The sequence below is a fragment of the Sceloporus occidentalis genome, unplaced genomic scaffold (genome assembly GCF_023333645.1).
Source record: "Sceloporus occidentalis isolate IW3139 unplaced genomic scaffold, rSceOcc1.0.p SCAF_5, whole genome shotgun sequence".
Classification (NCBI taxonomy): Eukaryota; Metazoa; Chordata; class Lepidosauria; order Squamata; family Phrynosomatidae; genus Sceloporus; species Sceloporus occidentalis.
Genome location: NW_028316985.1, coordinates 97,789,461 through 97,803,693, shown reverse-complemented (window position 1 = coordinate 97,803,693; position 14,233 = coordinate 97,789,461). Strand labels below are relative to the sequence as shown.

The 14,233-nt window shown below is 39.0% G+C and overlaps 1 protein-coding gene across 1 annotated transcript in view; it reads left to right on the top strand.

Annotated features, from left to right (window-relative positions):
• VWF (von Willebrand factor) overlaps positions 1-14,233 on the top strand; it is a 248,454-nt gene that overhangs the window by 132,254 nt on the left and 101,967 nt on the right. Inside the window, exons 33-36 of the mRNA XM_089527208.1 lie at positions 717-894; positions 8,583-8,803; positions 9,193-9,385; positions 12,711-13,052. Of these exons, the coding sequence (XP_089383334.1) occupies positions 717-894; positions 8,583-8,803; positions 9,193-9,385; positions 12,711-13,052 (934 nt within the window). The remainder of the gene's footprint in view (positions 1-716; positions 895-8,582; positions 8,804-9,192; positions 9,386-12,710; positions 13,053-14,233) is intronic.

Genomic DNA, 14,233 nt, shown 5'->3' with positions numbered 1-14,233 from the left:
CTAATGACGTCGCGAGTGCACCAGCAGCGCCTCGCGACGTCATTAGGGTGCCGCAGAAAGAAGCTCCATTTTGGAGCTTCTTTTTTGCTCCGTAAGGGAGCCGCTCGTTGTGCTTGCGATAGCTCCCTTACGGAGCAAGCGCCGGCGGCGGCAGACCGCCTCAAAGCGGCGGTCTATAACCTGCCCCAGTGTGATCAGTATAACTGATGCTGCTTCCTTCCCATGGGAAGCACAGCTTCAAAGCCATGTGTGATAAATCCCTTAGTTTCTTTTATGTGGTTCTTCAATGTTTTATAAATAAGATAAGTAATAATTTAAGAAAAACAGATTCTTTCAGCAAATGTGTACAGGTGTCTATATAAATTCTTTTAGTTACTTACAAGTTGTTCCCTGCATGCCTTGTATATTGAAGGTCTTTTACTAGTTCTTTTGACATCAACAGGTGATAGAAGCCTCAAAATCTTATGCAGATGGGTCATGTGGAGCATGTTGCCCACCCAGCTCTACACTACCATTATTTTCACAGTCATAAAATGCCTAACATCATGCTTTCTGTTGTTTGATTGTCCAATATTTTTTTAGTAAATTAAGAGCTGTATCATTTTACTTGCTTACATATTAAACTTCAGATCAAAGTCAGGTGGTTACTAAACAAGAATGTTCTTAGACTTACTGATTTTTTTTTAAAACTATTTTCACTATGTCATTTTGCACAGCCTGGTGACAAATGGACATTGATGGATCAATGCCACACTGTGACATGCTTACCAGGTGGCCATACAGTTCTGAAGAGTCACCGAGTTAATTGTGAGCAGATGTCTAAGCCAACATGTCATAACAAACTCCCTGCTGTTAAAATTGAGGAAACCTGTGGTTGCCGTTGGGTGTGTCCATGTGAGTACTCTGGCATGTAAACATTTTTAAAGAAAAAATAATAAAAATAAGTATTGTGTATAGTTTATCTTGAGGTGTAATTTATAAATGAAGGTGAAGATTTGTGACTGGCAGAGTAATTAAAATACTTTCAGCAACAATAACAATAATAATAAATAATAAACAACATTTATTTATAGCTCCCTTTTCACCAAAGAATGGGACATCAGAACAAAATCAAAGACAAAACAGTAAAACAAAAACTAAAGATAGAATCCCCACCACCCCACCAGGTGCTACTCATCTCAGCAGTCTTGGGCACACTTAGCAGCTTAATCAGGCAAATTAAAGAAGAAGGTCTTCGGTCTTTTATGAAAATGGGTAAGATCGTCATCCAGCCAGATATAAAAAGCAAGACTGTTGTACAAACATGGAACCAGGTCCTGAAAGGCTTGCAGCTTTGACAGAGCCATATGTCATAATCCTTTGCCTGTAATTCTTAAATTTCTAGATGTTATGTATCATGATAGGCAAGCTGCCAAATTCTGAGGGAGGTTAAAGTACAAAACCTTAAATACCAGGATCAAAAGCTTGTAATGGGCCCTGGCGTGAACTGGTAGCCAGTGGAGGGATCTGCAAGGAGCTGAGGCATGGAAATATTTAGGAAGAATCAAAAGCTTCAACCCGATCTCAGCAATAACTAGTCACAACTAAGATGTCAATTCTTTCCTGCAGTTCTGAAGATCTAACTACACTACATTAAAATTATAATTTAACAAGGAATAATGTCACTACTTATACTGTATGATTGTTTTTCTTACTTTTACAGTTGAGGAGAAGGTGACCTCACTAACTAACAGAGAATGAATATCACATGGTTCAAGTGCTGGCTTGTGCTCTGTTATGGATGTTGATGAAGGATTGATGAATTGGATTGCTTTTCAATGATTGATGAACATTTAATTGTAAAGGAGCTCTGGTTTTCAGGATCTTCAGAGATTCATACCATATAGCATATATTTACATACAATGTACAAGTGTAGCTTAGTATTTACTTGCGAAGGGGAAATACTGGTTCTGATTCCACTTTGGGTCACGGGGGGGGGGGGGTTGTGTGTGGAGCTGGAAGCCTAATTCTACATAACTGCTGGCAGAATATTCCTAGGACACTCTTTGCAAAAAGAGAGGTTGGTTCTCTGTGCACTTTGGTTGGGTGAGTCCTTAAACTTTTAAACTTTGAGCCACTTCTGTGGGTCACTGTGGGGTGGAGCTAGAAATCTAATTTTATATAACTCCTGGCAGAAGCATGCGCCTAGGCGCACAAATTTTTATATTTATATTCATTCTTATATTTTAATAGTCAAGTAGGTTTTGGAGTAGAGAGGAGAAGGTGACCTGAGAACAGTGTTGAATTGCATCTTAAACAGTGCTGTGTAAAGTTATAGAGCTATAAAAATAAATAAATAAATAAATAAATAAATAAATAAATAAATAAATAAAATTTCACTTTTTCTTTTCACTTTTTTCCTTAAGGTCCTTGTGGGGACTTTTGCTCAGAGCAAGTGAGTCAGAGACTTGCCTCTGGAAGGGGCTAGTAGCCAGGAGCTCTCTAGTTAAGTATAGGCCCAGTTGATTGAGCTCGCTAATAGAGCTTGGGGACAAAGGCCAAGCTAACAGGGGTTCTTTACACTAGTGTATAGCAGGGGAAGCCCACAGTCTTGTTTCAATGCTTCCTTAAGACTTCTCAGTTTTATTTATTTATTCATTTATTATGGTATTTATACCCTAGTAGCCAGGAGGACAGTTTCCCCCTACAATATATACTGGCCCCCTGAACAGGTATCATTACCTGAACATCCCATCATATAGTATCATTAACCATTCTTCCAAAGTTGGGTTGTTATCACATTTCCATTTTTGTGCGTAACAAATACATGCCAAAGATACCATATAATATACAATTTTTTCATCTGCACTCTTTTTCATCTCCAAATAGTCCTAACAGATAAAATTCTGGTTTTAGCTGCAATTTCTTCTTAAGAATTTGTCCAATGTGCTCATTTATCATGTTCAAAAAATTCTTGGCCCATTTGCAAGTCCACCAACACTGGTAGAAGGTTCCTAGTTCTTTTTTGCATTTCCAACATAAGCTGGATTTGGATTTATATATTTTTGCAATTTTACTTGGTGAGAGGTACATTTTATAAACATTTTATAAAAGTTTTCTTGTATACTCTGAGAGACTGTAAATTTGTTATTGTCTTTCCAATTTTTTCCCAATTAGGACATTTGGATCACATGACCAATATTTCTGGCCCATTTAATGATTTGTTCCTTTATGATTTCATCTTCCATTTTGTACTTTAAGAGAACTTCATATAATTTCCCAATTACTTTATTTTCTTTTCCTATCAGGATTTTCCCTATATCAGATTTGCCCTCTTCCAACTCCAGTCCCAGTCATTTGTTATCCATTACATACCGTTCAAGAATCTGTCTATATGTAAACCAATTTATGTTCCAGCCCTCAGCATTTAAATCCTCTCTCGTCCTTAGTTCAATCTTACCATTCCTTTTTTTCTAAAATATCCAAATATCTGTACCATTTAGTTTCTCTAACCATTTCTTTTCTATAGCATGCTTAATGAGGGGATATCCAACCTTCTTTTTTGGGTATTATTATTCTCTTATATTTGTTCCACACTCTTATCAAGGCTTTCGTTATACAGTGATTTCCAAAGGCTTTATTTGTCCTATCTTTCTCATAAGCTAGATATGCATGCCATCCATAGCTTAGACCATCTCCCTCCAGTTCAAGCAGACTATCATTTTTTAACATAACCCATTCTTTGATCCACATTAGACAGCATGAATCGTAACTTTAAGTTTGGTAAGTTAAGCCCACCTCATGTGCGTCTTGTAGAATTTTTAACTTAACTCTCAGTTTCCTACCTCTCCATATAAATAGAGAGAGATCTTTATTCAATTCCTTGAATATTTTGTGTGATGTTTTAATTGGTATCATTTGAAATAAAAAGAGAATCTTTGGTAAAATAGTCATTTTGATTGCGGCTATCCTTCCCGTTAAAGACAAATTTAGTTTATTTAGTTTATCATATCCTTCTTTATTTTACTCCATAAGCATTTGTAATTGTTTTCAAATATTGTAATTCCACTGTTTTTTTAGTAATCTGTTATTTTTATACATGATTTTGTTTCCAATTGTTTTTCTTTTTTTCCTTTATATTTTTAGTCAAAATAACTGATTTGTTTGTATTAATTTTGCATCCTGTTATGAGACCAAATTTTTCTAATTTCCCTAGGACTCCCTCTATCATTTCCATCAGATCTTCCATTATAATTATTGCGTCATCTGCAAAAGCTCTAATTTTATACGTATGTTTTTTGATTGTTGCACCTCTTATGTTTGGATCAATTATATGTTGGATCAATGTTATGTTTTGTATCAATTATAAGTATTTCCATAATTAGTAAAAATAGTAGGGGCAATAGAAAACAGCCTTGCCTTGTTCCTCTCTGAATCTTGATAAAATTTGACTTCTTTCCATTTATTTTAATTTGAGCTTTTTGATTATGATAAATCTTACCCATCCAATTTAAGAAGTTTTCCCCCACCTTAATCTTTTCCAACAATTCCAATAAAACCATCCAATTTACAGAGTCAAATGCTTTTTCAAAATCTAGAAAGAAAAGACCCAATTTTTTATCACAATGTTGTTCGTAATATTCTAGGATATCCATTACAATTCTTGTATTCTCTCGCATATAACGGTTTGGTAGGAATCCCCTTTGTTCCTCACCTATTAAGTTCTCTAGGCATTTTTTTTAACCTGTTAGCTAAAATTATCGAAAATATTTTGTAATCATTGCTGAGTAATGAAATCGGGCGATAATTTGATGGATCTAGTATGTCCTTTCCTTCTTTTGGTATCAAAATGATCTCTGCTTCCCTCCATGAATCAGGTATATTTCCAACTAATGCCTCATTCATAACTAATTGTAATGGGTATGCCAGTTCCTCTTTACATGTCCTATAAAAGAGGGCTGTTAGTCCGTCATTGTCTGGCGCTTTCCCTAGTTTGCATTTACTTATTGCATCCCAAATTTCAGTCCTGGATATTGGTTGGTTTAGTTGAGCCTGTTGTTCTTCGGATAGACTTACAATATTAAGATTATTTAAATATTCCCTGACTTCCTCTATCTTAGGCACTTGCTCCACATATAATTTTTGATAAAAATCCTCAAATACTTTTTTATGTCATCTTGTTGGGTACATATTCTGTCCCCACTTTTTATTCTATTAATTATTTTTCTCTCTTTGTCCTTTCTTAGTTTATATGCAAGCCATTTGCCCTTTTTATCTGCATATTCAAAGGATTTTTGTTTTGCCATTTTTAGTTTTTATCCAATTCTGCTGTGGCTTCTAATTCTAATTGTTTTTGCAAAGTTTTAATATCTCTTAAGGTTTTTTTAAAGGCCGGAAACCGTTTGAGCTCCTCTTCTTTGTGTCTCAATTGCATGTTTTGTAGGGTTAACTTCTGTTTCTTTTCCCTTTGTAATATAATGTTCTGTTGTGTGAGGAAGCCTCTAATAGTAGCCTTTCTTGCATCCCATACTATTGCCATATCCACTTCATTATTCATATTGTTCTTAAAATATAACTGGATCATTTTTCCCCTTTCTCCACCATCTCTTTGTCTTTTAGGAATTCTTCATTCAAGTACCAGATATTTTTCCTGTGTGGTTCTTTAAAAGTCAGTACTATAGGGTTGTGATCGGAGATTTCTTTGTTTAAAATTATCTTTTACTTCTTTGACCAGTGGCTTTGATATCAGAAAGAAATCAACTCTGGACAGAGATTCATGTCTCTCTGAATAAAAAGTACCATATTTTCCAGTGTACAAGGCGACTTTTTAAGTCTGCCTTATGCGCTGGAATTATACCCCAGAGGCAGGCGAATGGCATAGCCACCTCCCTGTCTCTGGGGTCCTTGCTGGGTCCTCTCCCAGCTAGCCGGCACTCACGCCAGCTGGAGGGAGCCTCTCTAGAGGCCTGAGAGAGGATCCTTGGTGGTTCTGCTCTCACCGCCATTTTTTTCAAAAGGCAGTGGGGAAGCAGCTCCAGAGCCGGCCGGGCCGAGTAAAAGGGGTGGCCCCTTACTCCTCCATGGTGCGACTGCCACTGACGCTGCCAGAAATCCTCTGATCCTCCAGTGGCATCAGAAGTCCTACGTGGAAGCAGCCGCCGCCGCCGCTGCCACCACCCGGGATCCTCTGCTCCTCCAGTGGCTTCCGCGGAGGACTTCTGAAGCCACTGGAGGATTGGAGGATCCCTGATGGCGGCAGCGGCGCCTCAGAGAAGTAAGGGGCTGGCCCTTTTCCTTGGTCCGGCCGGCTCTGGAGCTGCTTTCCTGCCACCTTTTGAAAAAAAATGGCATCGAGAGCCGAGCCGCCGAGGATCCTCTCTCAGGCCTCTAGAGAGGCCCCCTCCAGCCGGTGCAAGACCCCCTCAGGGGCGTCCAGGGATGCTGCCGGCGGGCAACATGGGGGGGTCGTCTTGTACCCCCTGTCACCTTATATGCTGGAAAATATGGTATATGATTTTTCTTCATTGTACACGTGCCTCCAAATCTCTGTCAAAGATAGATTATCCACTAGGTCAAAGAACGTTTTGGGTAATTTGCCTTGTTTTTCTTTTATTTTTCTATCGAATTTTCTATCTAATCTCGGCTTGATTACCTTATTAAAGTCACTTGCTACTATTACGTTTTCATACTCACAATCTGACAAAATTTCTTTTATTTTTTTATAATAATCACTTTTGTTGTTTTGGGGGCTGTAAATGCCTACTATCAGAAAGGTTTTCCCACTCCATTGTATTTCTACTCCTAAGTACCGACCATTCTTGTCGCTAAAAATCTGTTTCGATTCAATATGATTCTTCACATAGATTATTATTCCCCTTTTACTTTTGTCTATGGAGGAAATATATGTTCTTTTCCTAATTTTTCTCTTTTGAGCAACCTTACATCTTTAGTTTTTATATGTGATTCCTGCAAACAAATTATGTGTGAGTAATTTTTTTCTAGATATCAGAATACACTTTTATTTTTTTGTGGTGAATTCAACCCCTTTACATTCCATGAAAGTATTTTCATTTTTGATTATTTAGCTCTTTGCCAATTTAGAACAATAAATCACCTGTAGATCTGAAATCAAAAATGATAACTTTATTAATTGTAAATCAGAGGGAGGATAAAAGAGAAAAATATCTGAAACGCCAAACAGAAAATATATAGCTTTATCGAATAGAAGAGAGGGTCACACAACAGAAAAAAAAATTAATAGAGAAATACGAAATTATCTATTAAGGATATCTAGCTTTATATTTAACCACCCTTTAATCTTGTTTAGACGCCCAGAGTTGTCAGATGGGGTTCACCTTTCAGAGGAGAGGAATTTGATCTTTTTGAGGGATTTTCAAAATGGGTTGAGAGACATTTTGAATTGCCTGGTGGGGGAAGGCACTCTCCCCCAAACTCCCTAGGCTGATTAATTAGGGCAGACCCGCACAACTTGGCAGTAGATAAGAGCCAAAATTACAATAGGATAACTTCTTTGGAGATAAATAGGTTTTAATTAAACACTAATTATATTATATTAATTAGAACTAATACCATTCTTCTCCTCCTCTGTCTGGCCCTCTCCTCAGGAGAAAGCCAGGCAGTGGAGGAGCCTTGAGGAACATGCGTTTGCCTATCCTCCTCCTCCTCCACTACCACCACCCAGCCTTCTGCTTGAGAGAAAGCTGAACAGTGGAGAAACCTAGCAGGAGAAGAGAAGAGCAAAGGAGGTAATACTGTGTTGCAGCATATATGAGAGAGCATGCCAGCATTGCTACTAATACAGTCGGCCCTCAGTATCTGTGGAGGATCCAGTCTGGACACACACACACACACCTTGTGGATACCAACACCCATGGATGGTCAGGTCTGCAGTGTCTCTGATGGTGGCCACACCACCATTGGGAACAACTGGTCTCGTATTCCCTCCCTACCTTCTAGCTCTCACCGGTTACTGGCATGTGGGCGGCAGGCAGACACCTTCCCCCTCCACTGCTGCTTCCTCCTCCTCCCACTTCCTCTGCCTCTGACACTTCCTCTTCCTCCTGCTTCTTTCTCCTCCTCCTCCTCCTCTTCTTTCTGCTTCCTGCTCCACCATCACTTCCTCCTCCTCCTCCTCTTCCTCCCTCCTCTTCTTTGTCCTCATCTTCCTTCCACTCCTCTCTCCTCTTCCTCCAACCTCCTCCGCTGCTGCTTCCTCTTCCTCCCACTTCCTCCGCCTCTTCTTCCTCCTCCACCACCACCTCACTGCAGGCTTGCCATCAGTGGATGCTTGAATGTGCAGATGGCAAGTCCATGGATACAGAGAGTGGACTGCATTACACTGGAGGAAGTTCTTCTTGGAAGAGTTTCGGCCCCCTTTTTCCATATTTATAACCACCTTTGGGTGGACCCTGCAAAGCCCAAGGATCCCTACACACTACGCATACTCTGTGACCACTACTGGGTTCCACTGCTCTGTTTTCCATCTTGTCTGTTTACTCCTAAAAGCAAGAAAATACATGTAAGAAAACAGTTAGGTCCTCTAATAATACTCACACACACATATTTAATTACTGTTTTACAGGCTCGTGCATGGGAAGCTCAAGTAGACATATCATCACCTTCGATGGACTGGATTTCAGACTAACAGGCAACTGTTCCTACATATTGTTTGAAGACAAAGAAAATGATATTCAAGTGGTTCTTCAGAATGAACTCTGCAGTTCAGCTCCAAAACTCAGCTGCATGAATGCCATTCAGATCACGCACAAGGATTTAGCAGTGCAGCTTTCCAGCACCATGATGGTAAACTATTATAATGAAACTAGTGTAGTAGGTAAATGAAGAGAAGAATGAGACCAAAATAAAAACAAAAGCCTAGGATCCCTGAACAAAGTTATGCAGATAAGTGCAGGTATAATTCTCAGTAGCTAGGACATATTGGAAATGTCAAATGTAAGAATTGGCTATACTGTCTTAAGGGCATAGGAAGTGTTCTGTTGGATCAGACCAAGATGCATCTTTTTCAGCATTATGTTTCTAGCACCCACTTCTTAGACATTGACAAGCCATGCATGAAGGACATGGCCTCATTAAAATAAGTCTTCAGATTGCAATTGTGTCAGTGTTTATGATCATAGCTGCTGCTCTTATGTCTCTGCTGACCATAAACTGTTCTCATCTTTTCCCAACAGGTTGCTGTGAATGGCAAAATGGTTACTGTTCCTTATGCCAACGGTAACATTGAAGTTAATATCTATGGAGCAATAATGCATGAAATCCGGTTCTCTCATCTGAGGCATATCATCTCCTTCACTCCAAGCAACAATGAGTTTACTTTCCAACTAGGTCCAAAAAGTTTTGCCTCAAAAACATATGGTCTTTGTGGTATGTTAAAATTATTAAAATTTGAAGTGATAAATTAATTTAGCAAGTTTCTGGTAGCTTAATACTTGCATTCCTTTTATATGGAAAGGTAATAAGTGTGATTACAAAAACCTATGAAATCATGGGAGTGCCACTACATCTAATAGTCCTGATGAGAAATCTGTACTTAGGATAAGAGGCTACTGTTAGAATAGAATTCAGAGAAACAGAGTGGTTTCCAATTAGCAAAGGGGTCAGGTAAGGATGCATACTATCACCCTATTTGTTCAACTAATATGCAGGGGAAATCATGAGAAGAGCTTTACTTTGTAATACTAAAGCCCTTTACAAACGGGCACTCTAGTACGTGCTGAGCACATACTAGGGTTAGGAAGCGGCGGGGCTTCTGCGCCCCCCCAACCCTAGTATGCACTCTGCGCTTAGAAAATGGCGGCGGCCGTTCCACACAGCCTCCTAGACCTTTGACTGCCTTTGAATCCTTGACCTTGGACCAGACTTGCTGACCAACCCTCTGGTATTTTTGACCTCAGACTGGACTGGTAGTATTGCTCTCTATAATCCCGAACTTTGGGCTGGCTTGTGGCTTACTATCTTCAGACTTCATTTGGCATTGTTGCTGGAGGAACTGCTTCTTGGCAGCTTGGCATGTTTACCTTTGGCTGAGCAGGCTCTTATCAGCCATGTGAGTGTGTGTTGGCAGCATTCCTGGACACTAACCCTATTTTAGCTTTCCGTCCAATTCCACAGAAGCTGTCTTTGTACTAGACCAGAATCTGCTGTCAATAATAGTCTAGATGAGTACAAACAAATTGAAACTTAGTCCAAACAAGACAAAGGTGCTATAAGTCAGTTGAAAATCAGATCAGGAAACAGAGACTCAGCCTGTGTTGGATGTGTTTGTCAGCAACTCATCTGAGCCATATAACCAATGCTGGCATATAGCAGAGTATAACTGGCAAATTCAGAAACGTGGTTCACAGCCCTCAGTAGAGATAACAGCAACTGGATGTCTTCCAGGAACTGAAGGAATGCAGGAATCTCTGGGGACTCTCAGCAACTGATGCCAGGCTTCAGCTGATTAACGACCAGACAAGCCAAGTCTCCCGAAGTGCTATCTTTATTTACAGAGTGCTATCCAAATCACCAATGCTATAATACAGATTACACGAATACCAGCTCCTACTCAAACCCACAAGTAATCACTGGAAGCTCCTGAGTTTATATAGCCTTCAGACCATGCGGTCTCCCAAACTCAGTCACTTCCTGTCCCACCGTGTAAAATGTTCCACTGTGCAATACAGACAGATGTTTCATCATCTAGGCATAGGTGCACACAGGCACCAAAGTGTCCTTGAGCCTATGAGCATCAGCTGTGCTTGATCAGCCTTCTCCTTCCCAGTGCTAGATGCTCATGGTCAGACACACACACATCCAAGCATTTCCCAGTGTGCTGACTTTAACCCTCGACAGTGGTTACACTCCCCCTGGAGTCTCAGCTTTGCAACTTGAACATAGTCTTTACCTCAGATGTGAATCTGAATGCCCAGATTTTAGTGGTGGCCAGGAGCGCATTTGCACAGCTAAAACTGGTCTTCCTTAAGATTTAAGTAATTTTTGACTTATGGAAACCCTAAGGTGACCTTATCATAGGGTTTTCTTGACAAGTTTCTTCAGAGGGGGTTGCCATTGTCATTCTTTGCACATGAGAGAGTGTGACTTACCTAAGGTCACAGAATGGGTTTTTATGCTCAAGCGGGAAATCAAACCCTGATTTCCAGAATTAGAGTCCAACATTCAAACTACTACACTATGTTGGCACTCTTTTACTTTAAGGAACTTTAGCAGCTCCAAAATGCTGCAGCCAGGTTGTAATATCTCCCTATATGAGCCTGCCCATGGTCTTAAGATCTGCAGGGGAAGGGTTTCTCTCAGTCCACCACTGCCCCAGGCATGTCTACTGAGAACATAAGAGAGAAGCTTCCCAATGGCTGTCCCCAAGTTATGGAATTCCCTTCCCTGGGAGGTTTGATTTACCCCTTCCTGATGTGTTTCCAGTGGCAGGTAAAGACATTTTCATTTAAGGAATGTTTTTAATGTATTAGAATTGTGGCAGATAAAGCTTTTAATGGGAAATGTCATGTTTGTAGTTTATGTTTTAAACATCTTTTAATGCTCCTTTAAAACTTGCTTTTAATGCTATTTAAATACAAATTTTGTTTAATTGTGTGTCAACTTTTGTATTAAGAGTTTTAAAAATTGCATTGTGTTCTTAAAACATGGATAAAGGTAGAATATAAATAAAATAAAAATAAAACTGTACTTGGTGTATGACAGTAACTACCCAGGTGCTCTGTCCTGATTAGAATTGTCAACTGAGCTCCTGTAAAGCAGAACTCAATGGAAATTTGGGTATATTGTTTCAGAACTCAATGGAAATTTGGGTAAATTTTAAACTGAAACAATTTACCCAAATTTCCATTGAGTTCTGCTTTACAAGAGCTCAGTTGACAAGCATCAGTTGACAAGCATCAGTCAGGAGCCAGAGAACTTTAAACATACAAAGTGAAATTTGAACCAGATTTGGAGGGTTCTACTTTGGTGATATACCTATAGATATTTTGAAAATGTGATAAAATGGTTTTGATAAGATTAGCAAATATTTTCAATTTGCTTTCTTTTTCATTCTGCAACTCTAAGCATGATTTGATGTACAGTGATCCCTTCACATTCGTTGAAGAATGCCTGTGAATGTGCAAAAACTGCAAATAAACACTATTCTTTTTACCTAAGAAAACATCTCTCTAGGAATCTCCAGGTCCTCCAGTGCAACTCTGCCTGAAGTTGATCATAGAATCATGCTGGAAGAACTACAAATGTCCGGAGAAGTGTTTTCTCAAGGAACTTCTAGATTCTCCAGCACAACTCTATGGTCAATGTCCAGCAGACTTCTGCTGGAGAACCTAGAGACTGTTAGAGAAAACACGTTGATCAAAACTGCATATAATCAAATCTGCAAAAGTCAAACCTTAGAAGCCCTGGTTAAATGCCTGTACTGCAGCCACTCACTTACAAACCACAAGGTTGTGAGTTCAGTACCAGCCACAGGCTAAGGGTCAACTCAGCCTGGCATCCTTCCGAGGTCACTAAAATGAGTACCCAGCTTGATGGGGGCAAGTAGCTTATACATTGTAAACTACTTAGGGGGTGCTTAAGTGCACTGATATGCGTTATAGAAATGTACTTGCTATTGCTTTTACTATAACGCTGCAAATGTGGAGGGTTGACAGTACATAGTTTTTAGTTTGTTTTCTGATTCTTTCTCCAGGGGTTTGTGATCAAAACATTGCCAATGACATGGTATTAAAAGATGGCTCTGTTACATCTGACAGCAACACTTTCATCCAAGAATGGACCATTAAACAACCGGGGAAATTCTGTAATGTGAACAGAGCTGATACTTGCATTGAGCATGCCTCTACCAAGTGCAGCATTATGTTGTCCTCCACGTTTTATGAATGTCATCAAATTATTCCTCCAAACATGTTTTATGCTGCATGTGAAGAAAACAATTGCTATGGAGATGAAGTATGTGAGATTGTATCATCCTATGCCCACCTCTGCAGAACACAAGGAATCTGTGTAGACTGGAGATCTTCAGAATTTTGTGGTAAGGATTTAACTGCTTTTTACAGGAATACAATCTAGTAATCCTGTTAATTCCTTGTTCTATCTCAGATATCTTATTGCATATATTGCATAAATATATCTAAATCCTGGGTAAATGAGCTGAGAGACCAGTTTTTTCATCACTGTCAACACAAATCACTAACATGTGTACATTATACTCTAAAATTTAATAATTCAAACCATTCTCTATTTGGCTTCTAATAGTTTTTTTAAAATATTTTGAATCAAAGTGATAGTAAAAGTAGCAACTAAATTCTATTACAGTTTATATCACTTTTAAGAAATAATAATAATAGTAATAGTAATAGTAATAATAATAATAATAATAATAATAATAATAATAATAATAAATTTATACCCTGCCCAATCACAAGGAATCCGGGTGGGTTGCAGCAATAAAAATGCATAGCAAATACAATACAATAAAATACAATAAGATAAGATAAGATAAGATAAAACAGAGCAACATAAGTCACAGTAAGTCACAGCTAGGCCTGATGGAGTTGGGCCTGTCTTTTTCACTCCTTTCCAGGCCTGATGATGACAGTTAGCATGGAGGGAGGGCTCTTCTTTTTGAGATATTATACTTGGCCTCTTCTGCACCACTGCTGTTAATTGAGAACTGATGGTGTAGGGGTGGTTATGAAGCCTCGCTCTTGGCCTCCACTTCAGTTATGTCAGGTGGAAGGAGGGGACGGAAAGGAGCCTCACCCAGTCCTGACTGCTTCTGTGCCACCGCTGTCGATGGAGAGCCAATGGTGTAGGATCAGTTATAAATAGCTTTACTAGATCAATGCACAGTTAATTAGTTCAGAACAGTATTTCTACTAGTAACCATGCAAATGCTTCTGCAAATACATAAGCAAATAAATAAGGAAACAGTATTTCCCTGTCATCTATATCTGTATGTGATATTCAGAACAATGCTCTTCTGAACTTTTCAACAATCCTACCAAATAGCTATCTGTAAACCTATTGTTTAACTGCCATGCTGCTTCATTAAATGCACAATGATGTTTAAACTTGTGAATGTCATTGTGGTAGTCAATCTCACATCTTCCACTCCCTCCAATGAACCTTCTCAATTTATTATGGCATGCTGAAGGTGAGATAAATATTTCCATCATTCTATCCAGCACAATCATAATTTTAGGAATATCT